This window comes from Nannobrachium achirus, assembly GCF_963921795.1.
Source record: "Nannobrachium achirus genome assembly, chromosome: 2".
NCBI lineage: Eukaryota > Metazoa > Chordata > Actinopteri > Myctophiformes > Myctophidae > Nannobrachium > Nannobrachium achirus.
Genome location: NC_137811.1, coordinates 54,063,811 through 54,086,168, shown reverse-complemented (window position 1 = coordinate 54,086,168; position 22,358 = coordinate 54,063,811). Strand labels below are relative to the sequence as shown.

The 22,358-nt window shown below is 42.5% G+C and overlaps 1 protein-coding gene across 2 annotated transcripts in view; it reads right to left on the bottom strand.

The window, feature by feature from the left end:
• The window catches only part of klhl32 (kelch-like family member 32), a 62,280-nt gene extending 40,296 nt beyond the window's left edge, over positions 1-21,984 (bottom strand). The window contains exons 1-3 of one of the 2 annotated variants that reach the window (XM_080754202.1): positions 21,856-21,984; positions 18,040-18,131; positions 15,043-15,223 (exon numbers count right to left, since the gene is read on the bottom strand). In XM_080754202.1, coding sequence (XP_080610328.1) covers positions 15,043-15,223; positions 18,040-18,062 — 204 coding nt within the window. In that variant the 5' untranslated portion in view covers positions 18,063-18,131; positions 21,856-21,984. Of the gene's footprint in view, positions 1-15,042; positions 15,224-18,039; positions 18,132-21,855 lie in introns of those variants that run through there. The other variant, XM_080754203.1, reaches the window with a different exon arrangement.
• Between the last annotated feature and the right edge of the window lie 374 nt (positions 21,985-22,358).

Below are 22,358 nucleotides of genomic sequence, written 5' to 3'. Positions count from 1 at the left end.
AAGGTTTTTAATGTATGGGGATTTGGGTACACACACACACACACACACACACACACACATACACACACACACACACACACACACACACACACACACACACACACACACACACACACACACACACACATGTATAAAGATACAGTTACTACGCTTTGCTATTCACTCTTTGTGACAATCTTCCTCTGTGTCATTGTCTTTCTGTCACACACACACGTGTGCGCATGCAAGCAAGCACACAGACTCACACGAACGCGGCACACACGGGTCTGTCTGCCTGTGCTCAGTCAAGCGGTGGATTTTTAATTAGCACAGCTGTGAATCAACAAAGCCCAGTTGAAAAGGAGAAACAGACAGGGCCTTGGTTAACACTCACACAGACCCTAAGTCAACCCTGCCTCGTATATTATCCTCACAGCAAAGACTGCAAGCCTGCTTAAAGTCCATGTGTGTGCATCAGAGAATCTTGATGAGGTTGGGTGGGAAAAAAAACTAGGATGTTAGATGAGGCGGGACGTTGTTGCTCGTAGCACTGCCATCATGCTGGGGAGGAAGTGACTAATCTCAGCACTAAAACTCACACGACTCCTCAGGGTTAGTGTAATAGTTAAATAAAACTAACCAAATAGCTCAAACTATAAAAAGAAAAATACCTTTTAGTTAATTGAAATAAAAAAAGATACATTGCAAAAGAAAAACAACAAATAACTGAAATTGTATTCGTTAAAAAACTAAAATCTGAGAAAATATTATTGAACTCCATGGTGTGATAAAATTAGATAAAAGAAAAGATGAGTGAAATGTTAATTAAAATGTTTTCATTTACTTCTTTCTATCGTTTTAGTGATTTGAACGATTCTGATTTGCATGCAAGCCCCCAAGTTGGGGGCATGCATGCAAGTGGCTAAATATGTATTTTTAGACACAATAAGCCCATTCCCAAGATGCACCGCAATCTTTCATGGGCAGATGTGACGTATGGGGGCTGATGTAAATAGTACCAAAGAAATTGTCAGATTATTGTGTCTAAAAAGACATTTAGCCACTTGTACGCATGCCCCCAACCACTGAAATCAAAATACAAAAATGGCTAAAACGACAGAAAGCAGTAAATGAAAACATTTTGACACTAATCTTTTCTTTTCTCTAATTACAATCTAAAATATGAACCCTTGTTGTAAAAAACTAAAGTTGTCCTTTAAGTGTCTTCCTATCTGTGACTGAAGGGCAGGCCTAGGGCTGTCACGAGGCTGTCACGATTATGACATTTTACATGGCGATTAATTGTCAGTCAAATATTGTCGTTGACAATTATATTTCTGTTAGGCTTTTAGGCTTTGAAGTTGCACATGGTAGATATGACACATAACCTAAATATACAAAGAAATTACTGACATATTTGACAACTTTATACTTAAAAAAGAACATTGATAGTGGAAATAGCCGATCTACAAGCTCACAACGTGTCGCAATGCGACGCGTTGTGAACTTGTAGATCTTTTTACTTTTATAAAATATATGAACATTTTTCAACATGGAAACGGTAACGGTTATGACGATTATGAAAAATAATCACGATTATGTCAAATAATTGCGATTAGACGATTATGTAATAATTGTGACAGCCCTAGGCAGATCGACCTGTTTGTATATAGAAGTGTTGATCTTTATGACATCCATAAGCCCCCCTCCCCCCTCTATCTCTCTCTCTACTCTTTCCACTGTGCTGGTCATGTCAGGTCCTAATCAATGGCTCTGCAATCCTCTCGGGGTATGACACCGATCTATACCTTTGATCAGCGAGCAGCAGAGCGCTGCTGGAATCATCACGCACAGCAGGGTCAGACCGCACCGCACGTGGCTACTGGCTATGTGTTTGCACGTGTTTGTGAAAGACGGAAAATTGGGAAAGAATGAGAACGTGTGAGAGAGATTGAGAGAGAGAGCGAGAGAGAGAGAGAGAGAGAGAGAGAGAGAGAGAGGGAGAGAGGGAGACAGGTAGACACACACAGGAGAAGAATGTCCAATGGTATATACGAGCTGCTTAAATAATTCTAATCATACATATCTTCGTTGTCGGGCAGAAACCTCGTATCTCCAAGTTTCACATTTTTTTCACACATCTTTTTCATTTTTTTCACACAAGGCGTTGTGTGCTTGTAGATCGGCTGTTTTCGCTAGCTTAAATCATTTTTAAATGATAAATAGAAAAAACGGTTTTGGACATACAAGGTTTCCACCCGACAACAACGATATATAGAGCACAGAATTATTTTTAAGGGTAAGAACTTTGTTCCAAAAATAAACAAATCAGCCGAGAGATTTGACTCATATGGAAACGAAGCATCAATTGATGGTGAAAAGGTGCTAACTCAAATAGTGAGAAAATATACAGTACGTATTTTAAACACACTCAATATCATAAACCAGGGGTGTTCAACATTTTCAGGCCAAGGACCCCTTAAGTGAGAGAGAGACGAAGCAGGGATCCCCACAACCTGTTCATATACTCCATATAGTTTCATTGTTTGACAGCACAATCGTCAGTGTATTTTGGATTCATGTAAATTTTTGTTTTCAGATATTTAACCACTTGAACTGTCAATAGTCTGCTCTTTTTCCTCTCTATAACAAAGCTCTCTGCCCAAAATAGCCGATCCTCGCGCTACGAGGCGTTGTGAGCTTGTAAATCTGCTATTTTTGGCTAAAGTTTTCAGAATATGGACGCTAGGGTCCAACTGGTTAATATAAAAAAGGAGAAAAAAAGGTTTCTATCACTCAAAGATTTGGAGGACCCCTGTAGTACCCCCTGTTGAAGACCCCTGTCATAAACGACACGCATACCTGACAGAATGGCCCAGCTGATAACATGCCAATAAAGCCCCTTAGAATTTAAGATTTCAAATTGAGAGAGAGAGAGAGAGAGGGAGAGAGAGAGAGAGAGAGAGAGAGAGAGAGAGAGAGAGAGAGAGAGAGAGAGGAGAGCTGTACCAGGAATTACTGATTTGGCTATTTACTTCTGCTGACCACTGTGTGAAAGATGCACAATCAATTAAGAGGGTGTCTGTAGCAAGTATTGACGAGTCAGGATGTGTGCTGTGAATGACAAGTACACACATTAAACCAATGTATTACCCTGCATTCAACAACGCTCTCTGCCGTATGTCTGTCGGTGAAATATTAATATAACGTCAGCTTGTGCCGGTGTATTTACATGTCTGCAATTGGCCTGTACCCTGGTCCATCCTATAAACCGGAGGGACAGGATCATTGTAATTGGCTGGTGAGTAGTATAGATCAGGGGTTTTCAAAGTCACCCTGGGGTGCCGTGATGCCAGTCCGGGGGTGCTGCGAGATCTGATAATATTTGGAATTCAGCAATATCACTACATCAATATCACTTCACTATGTTAGTAAAACAGGCCTGATTTGCACTGTACTTGATGAGTTCTTTTTCTATCAATTACAACACTATTCACCAAAAATAGCAGATCTACAAGCTTGTAGATCGTCTATTTTTGGTGAAACTTCCCCCCAGAATAGGCATGCTGGGGTTCAAGTGGTTAAACGTCAAGAATAACGTTATTTTCAGTCAGTTCTGATAGAAACGGATATTTCTCCAATAGGATGTAAGATTCTAAAGATGAACAGTGTAATTCAGGGACGTGCTGGCCATTGGGAAAAGCGGGACAACTCCCGAACGGCCGGTCCAGGCCGGCCATTAGGAAAAAATGTAAAATAAAATGTCTGCCTTCGTTCCATTTTGGGGGCTGGGCGACCAATACATTTTTTCGCAAAGCAAAGCCCTGCTTCATCATACAAGGCCGTCGCAAACAGCAGATCTACAAGCACACAACGCCTCGCGGTGCGAGGCGTTGTGTGCTTGTAGATCGGCTGTTTTCACTAGTTTAAATCATTTTTAAAATGATAAATACAAAACAAACGGTTTTGGACATACAAGGTTTCCACCTGACAACGACGAAATATAACTCATGTAATTGGCCCACTGGCTTGTCACTTGTCATGATCTGAAATGGCACATCTTTGAGTAGCAGCAGCAGCGCTATAGAGAGAGATCTCTCTCTATAGCGCGCAATGAGGGCCTCTCCAACTCTTTTTCCCGGGCTGAATCAAGGGCCCAGTATGTCCCTGGTGTAATTCAGGGGTGGAGAGGATGAAAAAGGTATTTACAGGGGTGCCCTGAGTCCAAAAAGTTTGAAAACCCCTGGTATAGATTCCCGAAGCGTGAGGGCGCTACAGGGATAAAGTACCTGTCCACCACCACCGCGGCATCTAGGGGTTCCAATCTACCTCAGTGCTAGATGGTGCATTTACATCACCTTTATCCACAGTGCTTTTACAACGTGCAAGTCCAAGTACTGTTGCAACTCAGGTCTGTTTTATTAAGAATAGAGGGTGGTTTCTAAGGATCTTCCACCCTGAAGAAGGCAGCATCGCTGAAACATTGCTTTGTATTATTGTTGTTCTCTTGTCCAGAATAAAATGAAGAGACATCTACGAGTGTACGAGCACCTCTTTGTTGTTTTTAACCCTAAAGATAAAAAAGTACTGTCTAGAGAGGGACTTACTTTCTCTCTCACCCTCTCTCTCTCCATCTAATGTTGTTTAAAGCAGTAGTTGACAAACTTTTTCAGATCAAGGACCCCCAAATTAATATGTTTTTGTCCACGGACCCCCATCTGAAAATATTTTGTGCCAAGGATCCACATACCAGATTTGTGTTGTTAAAATCTTTCAAAAAAATATTCAAAATGTTTCACTTTTTTTTCCAAAGTTTTCAATTATCTAATGCATGCGTAGGTTTAAAGTGCTCATGTGGAGGAGTCACGTGGGGTCGCTGAGGAAGATGGCCGCTTAGAACGGAGCTCCCAACAGAGCAGCGCAAATACCTCGAAATGTAAAGATTAGAGTCTACTCTACATTGTTTAAAGAGTGAATACGGGATTCCCCTTGGTACAGGGTACTGAATATTAACTTTGTTGATGGCAGCGGCCGGCCAGGGACAGAGACAGAGTCAACGGGTGACACGGAGAAAAGTTAACATGGCGGACCCGCATGGAGGCGACGATATACAAACAACCACGGCTGCTTCAAGTGGAGGAAAGCAATGCACGGAGGCGAATGTTGTTACTGTTGTAGCTGCAGTGCAAAAATCACTTGGGATAGCAATGGGCGAGCTCAGCAATGTTAGTAAGTTACTGGCGGTCTTGCAATCTGACATGGAACAAATCAAGAAGGACAGTGCGGGGTTCCGCGCAGATGTAAATGGCGTCATACAGCGTCTAGAGGCAGCCGAAAGCAGGATATCTGACTTGGAAGACGAAAACGCTAGCCTCCGTCCATTAGTGGAAGGGGGTGCTAAGAAGTGCTCGCTGCTCGAGGCCGCCGTACAGGACGCTAATTTTCGGGACAGACGCCAAAATTTGGTTTTGGTTGGCTTGAGTGAGAAGCTGGGCACTGGCAAACTAGACGTTTGCGTGAGGAAAATCATTGATGAAGCCCTGGGCATACAGCTGGACCACGCGCAACTACAGAGAGTGCACCGGGTCCCTGGTGGACCAGTGATGGACGAAAAGCGCCCACCGAGACGTATTGTCATGCGCTTTTTGTGCTTTTTGGAGAAGGAGAAAGTGTTCGCTGCCGCGAAACGCAAATACATGGAAGGGCAGGGAGTGGAATGGCAGGGGTGCAAGCTGTCCTTCTTCCAAGATATACCACGTGAGTGGGTTGAGAAAAGAAAAAAGTTCGGCGAGGTCAGGGGAAAATTGCACTCTCTCGATGTACGTTTTACTATGGCGCCACCAGCTCAAATGCGCTTTACGTGGAATGGAAAAAGGATGAGGTTTGACGACCACCGACAAGCAATGGCGTTTCTGAAAAGAGAGCCTCCTCCTGGAGCTTCCACATCGCGTGATGCAGATGACGACGACATACATGGAGCCGCTGTTGTGCAGAAGGAGGTGGTCGTAGACCTGAGCGATGAAGCCGTGGAGACCAACAGACGTGAGGGAGCCACCGACGACGCGAATCAGGATGGAACCGTGGAGGCGGAATAGTTATAAATGTACCAAGGGAAGAACGTGAAGTGGAGAGGTTAGCCCACCAGAGACAAGTATACCCGGTATTTTTGTTTGTTTGTTTTATTTTATGCATAAGGAGGAGGGTCAATTGAATACATGAAGGGCTGTTTTATTATTGTAGTAGAGTGAGGTTTGGTTTATAATGTTTTAATTGGTTAGTGGAAATGACTTGGTCCTCCTCTGTGAACGTTACTATTAGGGCTTCAGTAGAAGGTTCTTAATATTTTATTTTATTTTATATTCACCTATATACAGTGTATATGTGTCTACAAACTAATAGTTGGGTCGAAAATGGAAACAAAGTGTTTGTGTAAGGATTAAATGGGGAAATGTTAGGTTGGTGTATGGTTAAAAGAAGCATACCGGGAGGGGCATATTTAGCAAAGTTTTTCTATGGGCTGTTTCTGGGGGTCTGATGCTGCCACCATGTGGAAAGCATTGGTAATGTTAGGAGAGTTGATCAATATTTTGGGGGGTTGCTGCTGGGGGGGTTTCAGTGGGTTGGTTAGTTACCTGAACGCGTTTCACGGACCAGTTGGGGTAGTTTATTATTTAGGATAACTAGGGGCGGGGGTGAGGGTTTTGAGCATCTAGGGTTTTGTTAAGTGGATGTTTTTTCCCCACCCATGGATGTCTGTTCAGTTGTTTTTTTTTTTTTGGCAGAGTGCAAATTGTTTTTTATACTACTTTTTTATGTTGTGTTTTAGTGTGTTATGTTTGGCAGTCGGGCAACACCCTAAATGGTTATTATTAGGTGATGGTGATGGTTGATGATGTAATGTGTATGTTTTGTACCATGATTCAATATTCTGGAGTGTATAAGTGGGGTTAAGGTATGGGTGATTTAGTGAGGTTTATAAGTTGGAATATAAATGGTTCACATAACCCTGCTAAAAGGAAAAAGTGTTTATCCTATCTTAGATCTCAACAAGCGGATGTGGCCTTGATACAGGAGACGCATCTGGTGGATACAGAAATAGTTCAATTTAAAACAGGATGGGTGGGTCAGGTGTTTCATAGCTCTTATTCAAGTAAAAGCGGTGGGGTTGCAATACTTGTGCACAAAAATCTAAACTTTGTTATGTTGGAACAACACAAAGATAATGAAGGGAGGATAATATGTGTTGAGGCTAAAATAAATGGAGTTAAAGTTAATTTATGTAATATATATGCCCCAAATAAGGAAGAGCCTGACTTTTTTCATGAGGTTAATAAAATGATGGGAGAGATTGTAGGTGGCCATACGATTATAGCTGGAGATTATAATCAAGTTCAAGACGGGCTGCTGGATAAAACGACTTCCACGGTTAGTGTACCAAGAGACAGACGAGCCATACATTTAATGATGAGAGATCTAGGCCTGACGGATATCTGGAGGTTAGTGCACCCAAGAGATAGAGAATATACGTTTTATTCAAGCATGCATAAAAGTCACAGCCGCTTAGATTACTTCCTGATATCTAAAGATCTTATAGAGGGAACAGCTGATTGTACAATTGGACCCATTGCACTGACGGATCATGCCACTGTGCAACTGGGGTTAAAGCTAGGGTCAGATGTTATTAGGTCTAATAGATGGAGGATGAATGTGTCTCTGCTTCAGGATGATATTTTTGCCAACTCATTAGGAGAGGACCTTAAAATGTTTTTTGAGATTAACATAGGATCAACTGAGAGATTAGGTACAGTGTGGTCAGCGTCGAAAGCTTTTCTTAGAGGCAAAATAATAGCCCATGCAAGTAAGAAGAAAAAGGACAGTAAAAAGGAAATGATAAGATTAGAATCCCATCTTAAGGATGCAGAGAGGGAACTAGCAGATGATCATAATGAGGAACGACTTAAAAAAGTGTGCGAATTGAAATTAAAACTAAATGAGCTATATAATAAAAAGGTAGAGTATGCAATGTTTAGAATGAAGAGCAACTTTTATGAAAGTGGGGAAAAAAACAGCAAATTATTGGCTAGGCAATTAAAAAAACAAGATGTCAGCTTCATAATTCCAGCAGTTGAAAATACAAATGGTGAACTGGTGACAAACACAAAGGACATTAATGAAGTGTTTAGAGATTTTTATATGAAACTCTATAAATCTGAAGTAGATCCTTCAGTAGAACAATATGAAGCCTTTTTTGCAAATATAAATATCCCCAAATTATCAGAAGGACAAGTAGGACAAATGGAGGGAGCCATTAGGGAAGGAGAAGTCCGAAATGCAATTTTATCATTGAATACGGGTAGGTCGCCAGGAATGGACGGCCTACCTGTGGAATATTTTAGAAAATATATCGACCTGGTGGCACCAATATTGACAAGGGTGTACAATGAATCATTTGAGGTGGGGGAATTACCAGACACATTTAATGAAGCTATAATTACGTTGATCCTAAAGAAAGACAAAGATCCTACAGAACCGGGGAGTTATAGACCTATAAGTTTGATTGATGTGGATGGCAAAATTCTCACCAAAGTATTGGCATCGAGAATAGAACGGTCCTTACCAGATATTGTGCATGCATCTCAGGTGGGCTTTGTGAAGGGGCGTGCATCATCGGATAATGTGAGGAGGTTATTACACCTTATGTGGGCAAACCGTGGCGCCGACACGCCCATTGCGGCGTTCTCACTTGATGCTGAAAAAGCCTATGATAGGTGTGAGATGGAGTATCTTCTGTATACACTGAGGGCTTATGGATTTGGGGAGGGTTTCATAAAGTGGATTAGGATTATCTACCGGTCTCCTAAGGCATCCGTCCTGACTAATGGTATGCGGTCCTCCCTTTTTGGCCTCACGAGAGGCCAGAAACAAGGGGATCCATTGAGTCCGCTGCTCTTCACCGTATTTCTGGAGCCTTTGGCGGCAGCTTTGAGGGCTGATGTGGGAATCAAGGGTGTGTGGGGTGGGGGTGCAGAGCATAAGCTATTTTTGTATGCGGACGATATTTTGATGCTGATTTCGGACCCTGCTAACTCTATCCCTTTAATCTTAAATACAATTGAAACATTCTCTAGAATATCGGGGTATAAAATTAACTGGAAGAAGTCGGAGGTGATGCCGGTGTCTAGGTCCTGTCTACAATCAGAGGTTTCCAACTTCCCTTTCAGATGGATCCCAGAGGGAATGAGATATCTAGGGTTAAAGCTGAGTGCAGATCTATCTAATATAATGGAAATGAATCTAGTACCACTGCTTCAAGAGATGAAAAATAAATTGGATAGATGGAAGATAATTAACCTTACTTTGTGGGGAAAAATTAATACCATCAAGATGGTGATAGCACCACAATTTAATTATGTGTCAATGATGCTGCCAGTAAATATCTCCAAAGCATTATTCAAACAATATAATCTAATGATAAGAGATTATCTGTGGAATGGGAAAAGACCGAGGATTAATATGAAAAAGTTGTATACCTCTAGGGAGAACGGGGGCATGGCCCTTCCAAATTTAGAAATGTATAATTTCTCATTTGAACTGGCTAAAATAGCGAGGCATTGGATGGAATATGACTCCCAACCTGAGTGGGTACAAATAGAGAGGTGTATGGTAGCTCCTTTTAAACCCATACAGGCGCTCTCTCAGATTAGAATGATAGAGGGGGGGAAGAGCCCCATTCTGATACATTCTCAATGGGTATGGTCTGAAGCGCACAGGTTGATGGGGAAATCACAATACAAACAAGGTTACTCATCTATATGGAATAATCCGCGTATCTTGATAGGTAAACACTCTTTTTGCTGGGAGTCATGGCAGAGGAATGGTTTAGATGTGATTGATGATTTGTATAAGGAGGGAAATTTCATGTCATATCAGGAGTTAGTAAAACAATATAATCTGGTGGGGAAGGGAGAACTGTGGAAATATTTTCAATTAAGGAGCAGTGTGAAAAGTGTGTTCAAGCTTAACAGGGATATAGAAGAAGCTAATATGATAGAAAGCGATTTTGAGTTGCCGCCTAGATTGCATAGAGCTTCAACATTCTATCAAAGTTTAATGGAATTACAAAATGTGAAAACTGACAATCTAAGACTAATTTGGCAAATAGATCTAAATTTGGAAATAAGTGAAGAGAAATGGCGGCGTCTAGTATCCAATGTGGGATGGGCCACAAAGGATATTAGGAGTAAATTTACCCACTACAAAATCATTCACAGATACTACTATACCCCTGTAAAGCTTTTTAGGATGCGTCTGATCGAAGACAAAAGATGTTGGAAATGCAAGGGAGAGGATGGAACCTTCTTACATGCCTTTTGGGACTGTCCGGTGGTATTACCCTTCTGGAGAGAAGTGCTCGGTAAACTGGGTGACTGGGTGGGTGTGAGTCTACCAGAGTCCCCAGGGCTTTGTCTCTTAGGAGATACCACGGGTTTACCACAGGGAGTCACCAGGGGACAACAGGCAATCATCACAGCAGGCCTCATCACAGCATCAAGGATTATTTTGAGAAATTGGAAGAGCTCTGTAACGCCAGGGCTCACAGACTGGACTAAACTAATGACCGAGACTGCATCGTATGAGTATATGATCGCCAGAAGGAACGATGTTAAAGGCAAATTCCATTTAATGTGGGACTATTTCTTTCTGTATATCAAGGGTTTGCCGGGAGGGACATTGTTTAGGGGAGGGTCCATTTAGTATAGAATCATTACGTATGCATTACGATTTAAACGATCACTACTAATGTATATCTAAGAATTGAAGGGGTGTTGTCCGATTAGCTTAGCTCGACTGCCGTTTTCTTTTGTTTTTGTTTGTCTTATGTATATTTGTATTGGTATTTTATTTATACTTATATATATTTGTTGATGTTGATTACATACTGTTTAAAATAAAAATAAAAATATTTGAATGACAAAAAAAAATAAAGTGCTCATGTGGCCTATTACTATAACTTCTTTTGGGCGTGTTTTCATAGCCTGGTATACACGTAGCTTATGAACACTGATCTCCAGCAGTGCTTGTTGTGGGCAGGGGGCAGTGCGGACGGGATGCAATTTCCCCGAGGCGTCCAGGCTCCCTAACATGATGGCATTGAAGGAGACAGCTGACACGGATAGACAGTCTCCAGGTAAACAACTCACGCTTGGCCACATATCTTAAATTACAACTCCTAATGTCTCATAGACACTGTGTGCGTGCGTGCGTGCGTGCTTGCGTGCGTGTGTGTGCGTGAGAGAGAGAGAGAGAGAGGGAAAGAAGTCTGTATGAGACAAGCACCGTAAACCGTAAAAAAAAGGGACAGAGTTAATGCTGACGTCACCCATTGGTTTCTACAGAGAGAAAATGAAGCCTATTTGGCAAGCGCATGTATTTCACCATCTTTCTACTTTATGTCCTGAAATGGAAATTAAATCAGAATTCTATTGGTTGGGACAGAGCGGGGGTGGGTTAATAAAGGAAATTGGTTGAGAGCTTGTCAATCAACCTAGCCATTTTATACCCATGTATAGAGATCCCTGATGTCATCAATATTAAACCCATATCTGCTGGGAATACCCATATTTGGACATATTGTGTCAGTCTTGTGTGGTCTGTCCCTTTTATGCCAATATATATGGAGATCCCTGATGTCATCAATATTAAACCCATATCTGGGAATGCCCATGTATGGACATAATTGTGTCAGTCTCATGTAGTCTCAGCACAACCTCTCCTTTAGGGCAATGTCTTTTCTCGCCCTTAGGGCGTAATTACTAGTAAAATCTAGTGTAAAGTTCGGAGAAAAACCCATCCACTTGAATAGAGCATTATATGTTATCTTCATTATTTCTTTATATATCTCAGTCAAGTTCTCCTCAAAACATTGTACCGACAGTACAAAGGCAGGGCCCTTAACCAATGAGGTGCAGCCAAAGGGTAGATCTTTGTGCCCATACATGGTGTCATATGCGAGCCCACACTGTTTTGTAGGAACAGTATTTCTAGTTATTTCTGACACCAGCAGGGGAGAAAACAGAGAAACTAGCGGCCATTCGTAGAACTTGTACTTCCTATACGGTTTCATGTTAATTCTTCGATCCTGCCCCCTTGACAAGCACACAAAGCAGGTGTGAGTGAGGAGAGAGAAAGAGAGAGAGAGGGAGAGAAACAGAGAGAGAGAGAGAGAGAGAGAGAGAGATGGGGGAGGGAGAGAGAGAGATATCTTCCACGTTCACGTTTCACATGTTGTACTTTCTCATGCCCTTCTGTATATTATCTGCTAAATAATTGAAGTACAACAAACAAAGCAGTTGGAGTCAGATGACAAACTCCAGATAACTACGTTTAGCCCCTACGCTACGCTACACTACACTACATTACAGAATGAATAGAGGAGCACAGAGAGATGCTGGCTCTCTCTCTCTCTCTCTTTCTCTCGCTCTGTTACTGCAGCAGCAGACTTATCTAATAAAAAATAATCCCACGAGGCACTCTAACTAATGTCGCTGTCGGGGTCGGAAACCTTGTATCTCCATTTTTCAACTTTTTTCCCCGTAAATGAGCGACCTACTCTAGTCATACAAGACTAGCCGATCCACAAGCTCACTTTCACACTGCTACAAGGTCACAACACGTGACACGTTGTGGCCTTGAGGATGTGTGAAATGAAAGTGGTTAAGTGTGTCTGTGGGTTTAGATACATGTTTAACCAATGAAAGGTATTATCAAGAGCTTGTGACTAAATAATAACTACAATTGGATACACAGGTTATTTCTCCACCCGACAGGGACGTAATGTCGCTTGGCTCAGCAGCACTCCAAACGACAACAATTAAAACTGGAACCAAAAGAAAGAACAAAAGCAGAACAAAGGACAAGGGATGAAGGACAAAGGAAGGATAAATCTGCAACTCCCTGCAGAGACACAAAAACGATAACGAACAACACACTGGTGGAAGTAGTACAGAATAAACGGAACAATAGCACAATGTTAGGCTTCAAAATATACTTAAAAGTACATAGGAGTTCTCACATTTCTGAGTATGTGTATATGTGTGTGTGTGTGTGTGTGTGTGTGTGTGTGTGTGTGTGTGTGTGTGTGTGTGTGTGTGTGTGTGTGTGTGTGTGTATATATCATACATACATACTAATCTGAATCAGCAAAGTAAACAGTAAGTAAGGTTTTCAAATAATTATAGTGAAGTAAAGAGCAGAATATTTGTCTCTGAGATGTCGTGGCGGAGGAAGTATAAAGTATTGATAAATGGTCTTATTTGCATTTTTCTTTTGATTAATGTTTTACTTTTTCTTGTTCTGCTCATATGTATGTCTATAATTTTGATTCACTCATGTTATGGAAAAATAAAAATAATTGATAACAAAAAAAAAAAAAAAAGTATTGATAAATGGTCATATACTCGGTTGTAGCAAAGTACCTCAAAATTGTACCTTAAGTTGGTTATTACTTGAATACATGTACTTAATTACTTTCCACCACTGCAGACACACACACACACACACAGACACAGCAGTAATAATCCCTGATTCCCATGTGCAACTTGGACTGTAATCTGTCTCTGGTTTTCAAGCAGGATTAATTTCCACTTCCTAATCTGCTCAGTGTTCCAAAACCACAACTCATTATCAGTCCCTATGGCCTGTGCCAGTGTGTGCCTGCCTATCTTCCTTTGTAGGGTGCTGATACGTGAAAGTAAGACACCTCATTGGCCACTGCTGTTCATCGGAGCGACGCGTCATCGCGGATGCCATATTTTGTGGGGAGAGCTAAACAAGCCGTCTAGCTTGCCAAAAGAAATTAGCCCCCACAGTTTTTCTGTAAATATACTTTTACTGCTCCTAGTGTTGATGATTTATTGTATAGAGGGTATGCGCATGCATAAAGTGAATGGCAAAGTGAGTTTAAAGTTGTTTAACGTTGTTTAATGCAATCAGATAGCACTTTTCTGTTTGGATATATAGGCTGTCAAGGACAGAAAGAGTTATTTTGCCACTCAGTAGGTGTTCCCGCATAACTTCCGCGTATGATGATGATGTCACGCGTATAACTGTACCTCAGTACTTTTTGCAAACTGTTTGTTAAGTATTCAGTCGATCAATCCTAAGGCATGTAGTATGTACATATGCCGTATGTGTATATGTGTATGTACTGTATATATGTACCGTATCTTCTAATCTAGTGAAACACCACAATTAAACTGTAACTTAACCGTAAAATATGTGATTGATTGATTGATTGATTGATTGATTGATTGACAATATATGCACAGAACAAAGCAATGGACACAGGAAAACGTCAAAAGGATAGACACACTAAAGCTAAAAACGTACAGTATTTCCATCGTTGTCCCCAGTACGTGTGGGCATGTGTGAGTATATGTAAGCGTGTGTGTGTGTGTGTGTGTGTGTGTGTGTGTGTGTGCGTGCGTGCGTGCGTGCGTGCGTGCGTGCGTGCGTGCGTGCGTGCGTGCGTGCGTGCGTGTGTGTGGGAGGTTGGGACGGAGGGTAGCTTCAGGTCAAGCTAGTAATGGCAGTCATGATTGATTGATTGATTGAATGAATGAATGAATGAATGAATGAATGAATGAATGAATGAGTGAATGAATGAATGAATGAATGACCCTAACCCTAACCCTAACACTTAAAATTCAAAAGGATGAAAGCACAAAAAAGCCTGGAGGCTTGATTCCATTGTGGTCCTTTTGGGGAAGGGATGCAGACAGAGGGCAACAACACAAAAACAAGACGAAGACAAAATAATAAAAGACAAATAAAATAAAACTAAAACTAAAACTAAAATAGGTATTTTGGAACAGGAAAAAATATATATTTTATCCTGTCAATCCAATTAATTCCCCCCTGAAATGCACATTTCATGTTGTTGCACGTGTTTAAAAAAAAAAAAAGAATGTTATCCTGTCAATCCAATTAATTCCCCCCTGAAATGCACATTTCATGTTGTTGCACGTGTTTTAAAAAAAAAAAGAAAAAAAAAAAGAAACTCACCCGGAAGTAATCGCTGCACGCCGCCAAGACGGCTTTGTGGGCGTGGAACTTGTGCTCGCCTGCGACCAGCGTGACATCACAGAGAAGGCCGTCCTTCCTCTGCTGGTTGAGGGCGGAGAGGACGGCGTCCTGGTGGGATTTGGACTGGCAGAGTCTCTGTCCTGTCAGCATCTCCCCACTGCTGCACAAGGACAACCAGAGGAAGTAAGTAAAGCCTGGGAGCTATCTCTTCTTCATCTGTCTAACCGGATCTGTCTTCCTGGCTGCCTGCCCGTCTGTCAAGTAGATTATAAAATAGTGTGTATTCCGGGCACTAGGCACATTTTGTTGTTACGGCACATTTTTCAACAACAAGGCAATTCAATGTGCTTTACATAAAACATAAACACGTTATAAAAGGACATTTGAATTCAGTAAAAATGAAGAAAGAAAGAAAGAAAGAAAATAGGTTAAAACACCAATCTCCTTAATAACATAAATCAACCACCTCCTAAAAGAAATTTCAGTAAAAGGCAGATGCAAACAGAAAAGGTTTTAGCTGTGATTTAAACGGAGAGCAGACCTGGATTCTTCTGGGAGTTTGTTCCAGATATGGAGTGCAAAAAACTGAACTGGCTGGCTGGCTGGCTGACTGTCTGGCTGGCTGGCTGGCTGGCTGGCTGACTGACTGTCTGTCTGTCTGTCTGTCTGTCTGTCTGTCTGTCTGTCTGTCTGTCTGTCTGTCTGTCTGTCTGTCTGTCTGTCTGTCTGTCTGTCTGTCTGTCTGTCTGTCTGTCTGTCTGTCTGTCTGTCTGTCTGTCTGTCTGTCTGTCTGTCTGGCTGGCTGGCTGACTGACTGACTGACTGACTGACTGTCTGTCTGTCTGTCTGTCTGTCTGTCTGTCTGTCTGTCTGTCTGTCTGTCTGGCTGGCTGGCTGGCTGGCTGGCTGGCTGGCTGGCTGGCTGGCTGGCTGGCTGGCTGAATACAGTAGCATTCTGGCATCCAACATATCATCACTGTCGGGCAGAAACCTTGTATCTCCAAATATGTTTTATGTTTTCTTGTAAATACTGTCTATGTCCATTGTGGATTGTCGCTCAAAAGTACTGAAAACTGTACACTGCCTGGCATTCTACTAGTGTGCCTCTGGTTGATTGTAGGGGGGTTCACCATGGGGTTTGGGAAGCTGTATCAATCAGACAGGTGAACAGATGCGGGGCACAGGTGAAACAAGCAAATAATCATGGTATGGGCACACAGGGGGAGATCACATGTTTTTTACAGTTTTTATTTTATTTGCATTAACAAATACAGAAGAAGAAGAATTTACCTACGTCATCCCACAAGGGAAATTCAGTTTTCAGCTTAACGCCCCGCAGAAGGACACGCCCAAAGTCGCTTATAACAATTAGACATGGCTGTAATTCATCTAGAAATAAATGGGAACACCACCCACCCAACAGCTGAACTGTCTGGCCATTTTGTTATTTATTGAGCGTGTTAAAAACTGTTTCCTCGTGCCCAGCCGAGTGGCTAATAGTTGGATCCAAGATAGTTGGATCACTACCCTGTCTGTCTGCCTAGGCTACAGTACATCTGTCTCTGTCCACTTGGTGTTTTCACTGTCTGTCACTTTAAGTGCTATCGTCAGCCGTCACCCAGAAGATCTGTCTGCTACCATCACGTTGATCATTGTGTGTGTCTGTGTGTGCGTGCGTGCGTGCGTGCGTGCGTGCGTGCGTGCGTGCGTGCGTGCGTCCGTGCGTGTACTGTATTTCAGGGTTGGGGGTGCAGGAGTGATGAGTCAGAGTGTGTTTGGTGGATGGACTCTATCAAAGGAGAAGGAGCCATGATTAAAAAAAAGAAAAGAAAAGTCACATGGCTGCAGAGATGGCTGTCTCAGGATGAAGCAAATTGACTGAAAGTAATGATCAGAGAGAGTATTAGAAATGAGAGGGAGGGAAGTGAGCGAGGATCAATGTATTGCCATAGATTTTCCTGTACAAGGAATTTGACTTGGTGCATTTCTGTCAGCCACATATGGCTGTGCCGCGCATACACGTCTCTGATATTATCCATATCATATTTGATATCATGTTCATTATTATATAATGTATAATTTTATAATGTTGGCAGTTTGAAGACCTCACTTCCCTGTGCTTTCTTTCCTCCCAATATACAAACTACTGATAAAGTAGCCTATTAAATCAATCATACAAGGTGGAGGGAGATGATTCAAAGAAAGGGGATCATTGCAACTTTCCAAAGCATTCTTCACAGAACTCCAACTGTGTGAAGACAGTTGGAGTTCATACCTGGAGTCTTTGACTTCTGTCTTTCTCTGCTGTACTCACTACTCAGGGATTGTGTATTCCAATATAAAGGGTGAAACTATTATAAAAGTTCACTTTGACACTTGTTTCATGTCCATCGACCTGTTCAACTCTCTCCACAGCAGTTCAACGGGTCTTGCAATGCATCTCATGGCTGATTTATGATTAGCCGTAGGAATGTGTCGCGAGTAGATTAACATAGCAGATCTCCAAGACAATGGACAATGTGTTGCTTCCACACCACCTTGTAGGCTTGTAGATCAGGCTTCAGTAGGACATGGGCGTGTACTTTGACATGCAAGACCAAAAACAGCAGCTGTGACTGCTGTTTATTTCTGCGGCATATAGTCTCATGGTCTATGTCATGACGTCAAACATCCATGATGTCAGACGTCAGTCATCTCCATATTTGGGAAAGTATGGCCACATTTTGTTGTGCCCATGTGCACAACCTTGCCCTTTAGGGCGAGGTCGCTTCCCGCCCTTACCACGTTTTACTGGTATTATATATTGTGATGTCACGTGAAGCTTGACCAATCCTCAAATCCATTATATTGTCCAATCAGAAAAGGGACACACGGATAGCGACGTATTGATACACATGGACATACAGTAGGCTACACACTAAGTCACGTATTGGAGCGGTTAGCACCGCTAAAACAACTACACTGGGTAAAGCTTACCTGAGGCTGGGTTCAGAAGGCATACCCCGAGAGAAGGGTGGAGGTGGTGGGGTAGTACTGTAGTGTACTGCACACTGGGCCCATGCATCAGCCTGATGGGAAAGAGCAGCTTTAGTTAGGGCTGTCACATTTATGACATTTTACTTGACGATTAATTGTGGCTCATGTAGTCGCGATTACGCGATTTGATTGCGCTTCTGTCGTTGGAACATTGGAACATTTACGAATAAAGATTACTTTTCTGTTTGGCTTTTAGGCTACGTAAACAAAAGGTCCACGGGGAAGATATGACAAATAACTTGATAAAAATACATTAATAGTGCAAATAGCCGATCTGACGATCACAAAATAATTGTGATTATGCGATTACTGTATATAATAATTGACAGGCATAGCTTTAGTCAATCCATTCATTTGACCTTGCCTCCACCTCACAGACAGTGCACTGTACATTATGTGTGGTGAATGATGTAACTAATGTGTCAAAAGCCACATAGTGATGTTTTTACCCTTGGCACCGCTACGCCAATGTCACCTTGACTAATGCACATAATATTAGCCACTTAAACCCTCTCTTGACCATGGGTCTTCAACAGGGGATCTGGGACCCCTAGGAGGTCCTCAGAGTTGCAACACAATTGTATGCAATATGTAGTGGGGGTTCCTGCTCTCAGCTACTGTAGGGTCCATGGCCTGAAAAACTTTGAAGACCCATGGTCTCTATATTCTAAAGCAGGGGTCTTCAACGTTTTCAGGCCAAGGACCCCTTAGTTGAGAGAGAGATGAAGCAGGGACACCCACAACCTGTTCATAGGTTTAGTTTCACCGTTTCACCATCAGTGTATTTTGGATTCATGTCAATTTGTGTTTTCAGATATTTAACCACTTGAACCGTCAATACTTAATAAACTTGACATTTCACTCTGTACTTAGTCTGCTCTTTTTTCCCCTATACACCAAACCTCTTTGCCAAAAATAGCCGATCTACAAGCTCACAGCGAGGCGTTGTGAGCTTGTACTGTAGATCTGCAATTTTTGGCTAAAGTTCTCATAATATGGACACTAAGTGGTTATGGTTAATGTAAAACAGGAGAAAAAAAAGGTTTCTATCGCACAAAGATTTGGGGGACCCCCTGTAGTAACTCTGAGGACCCCCTAGGGGTCCCAGACCCCCTGTTGAAGACCCCTGCTCTAGAGTAGACTTAATAAACTGGACCTGAGTTGGCTCTGTAGTCTACTCTGTACTGCTATTTTAGTCTACACCTTAAATCTCTTCGCCCAAAAAAGCAGATCTACAAGCTCACAATGTGTTGAGTTGCAACGCATTGTGATGTTACCCCAGAATAAGAATGCTGGAGTTCAAGTGGTTACCCAAGTGCCATTGACGTGGCCATGACAAGGACTATGTGGCTTTTGACACATTAGTCTGCTGGATAATGCTGGATATACAGTACTGCATCATATCCAGCATATTCTTTCCAATTCCAAAGTGTACTTTCAAGATACGATCGACCACCACAGTACAGAACGCAGACAGACAGATAGATAGATAGATAGCCCCAGGGAGCCGCGTCAGAGGAAGGGATTTCAGCCTTTCTCAAACCAAGCTGGGAATCCATCCACGTTACACATGAGTCCTTCTGATGTGCTGTAGTTACAACCTTGACATAACGTGCTACACACCTGAATCTGATAGCAGTCTGCTGTGTAACATTACCCCACATAACAAGAGTGGAACTGAAAGACAGGTCAGCCTCGAGGCACCCCGAAACCCAAGCTGCTGATAATACACAGTTTGAAACCCTATCTATCACTCACCACGATACTGTAGTAGAGGAACCCCGGGGTCTTCTCTTATGATTAATTTCAGTATAAGAGAACTTGTAGTACAAGTTGTATACATACAGTACTGTAAGGTCTAACTACAGTGCACTAGGCATACTGCTGCCTGCTGTGTGTGTGTGCGTGCGCGCGCGTGTGTGCGTGCGTGCGTGTGTGTGGTCCCGAGGGAGCTCTAGCTATCGATCCATTTATCAGTGTCCTTCAGACGGCCTGGCCGCAGGGCAGGCGACAGCCACTGACACATGGGAGAGAGAGAGGAGGAAGTGAACTTGAAGAAGGTGGCTCTACTCTCTCTGGTTCAAACTCCTACAGTACATGTCGGGCAAATGTGGCCAATAAAACCCATGACTTTCTATATCGTTGCTTTCGGGCAGAAACCTCCTATCTAATTTGAACTTTTTGAATTCTAACCTTTTGTGGGATTTTTTGTGTGTGTTTTTTTGTAAATGTATGCCCTACTTCAGGGTCCCCCAATAGGCGGCCCGCGGGCCATTTGCGGCCCACGGGGGGCTACTGTCTGGCCCACACCAGCCCCAGTAATAATGGTGGTATAAGAGCAGCAACAACACTAGAATATCGTCGTTGTCGGGTGGAAATCTCGTATCTCCAAATTTGTACGCTCTTTCCCAAATCATACAAGGCCGTCACACAAAAGTAGTGAAAACAGCAGATCTACAAGCACACCGCGAGGCGTTGTGTGCTTGTAGATCGTCTGTTTTCACTAGTTTAAATATTTTTTTAAATGATAAATGCAAAACGGTTTTGGACATATAAGATTTTCACCCGACAACGACGATATCTGAACTGTCGCTGGAGTAGCAGGAACGCCGCCGTCGCCCCCTGCGATGTTGTGGCCCTCGGCTTGGTACCCTAGACATAATTCGGCCCGTGGGGAAAACTAATTGGGGAACCCTGCCCTACTTGGTTTAAATGGACCCTTTACATGCAGGTCTGTAACTCTGAGAGTACAAAATGGGTCCAATAAGTAAGGGTGCGTGTAATTTTACACTCTCAAGAGTTATAGGGGTCTTTATTTAAAACGTTTAAGAACTATAATAGAGGGTGTGCATCATGTGCCACTCAGGATCAGCACCATGGACAGAGTGAGTGGCAGACTGAGTGGCAAGACAAAGCAGCATGAAGCATTGGGAGTTCTTTTTTGCCACTCACTAGGCGTTCCCGGCCCGCATAACTTTCGAGTAAATGATATCACGCGCATACTGTAAAGTAGGCTAAACATGATTTGAACATGCTTGAACATTATGCCATTTAAGATAGAAGGCCTTAATATGTTTGCTACAAATCATAAATCTAGGTCTGATAATGGTAATAATGATAAACTGTGTTCAAATCATCATGTATACATTACTTCAGACCATTTCTGTTTTTACATTTTGGTTGGGACAATTTGCCAATTTGAGGCGCCCACAATGTTTAGGTCCCCTCTTGTACCCCTCTTGGACGGTGAGCTGCAGAGAAAGGTAGGCTGCTAAATCATGGGTGGTCTGTGTGTGTGTGTGTGTGTGTGTGTGTGTGTGTGTGTGTGTGTGTGTCTGTCTGTCTGTCTGTCTGTCTGTCTGTCTGTCTGTCTGTCTGTCTGTCTGTCTGTCTGTCTGTCTGTCTGTCTGTCTGTCTGTCTGTAATGTATGTCTATGTCTATGTGTCTGTATGTCTGTAAGTCTATGTGTGTCCGTCTGTCTGTGTTGGCTATTCATTCACTATCACTACTCAACATCTCCGGGCTGTCAAGGGGTCTCCTAGCAACAGCGCAGCGCCTCAGTCCATAAACTATGGGGTCGCATCCCCATAAAAGATCATCTGGTAGTTTCTTGTTTCAGGCAGCTCCTCGTGTTGCATGCAACAACACAGAATGCCCTAAAAGCTACCATCAACTACAAGAACCCCATAGTTTAACACATGTTATACCCACAGAATGGTTTTATATTCCTCTAAATGTACGCTACAGCTACGCACCTCTCAAGAATGTGTTGTGCTCTGTTGCCCAAGTCCTGTTTGTTATGGCTGCGGCTTCGCTGGTGCAGTAGCCTACTGTCATTAACGCCAGATGTTCTTCTTATCTATTCGCCATCTGACGACCGAAGCAAGCGTCCAATGTCACTCAGATGCAGCCAGTTATCTTGGACACTTTATTACTATGTGGTGTATAGCCATGGTGTGTACTAGCACCTACAGTGTTACATGATAGCCCCGCCTCTCTCCTACAGTCAGCGGTCACATGAATTGGGACCACGGGAGATACAACAGCGCTCTCTGGTGAACAATGGAAGAATAGCAGAGTAACATTCCCACTGAGGGCCTCTCTATCTGAGAGAGTGTTGGAATGTTACTCTTTTACTGTCGCTTTATATATTAGATAAACTCCAGTCCCACATACAGTGTGTGTAGGCCTACGGCTACACATACCGGTACATTACTTTGTACCATCTGGTTCTAAATGTCATAATACAGGAGGCAGC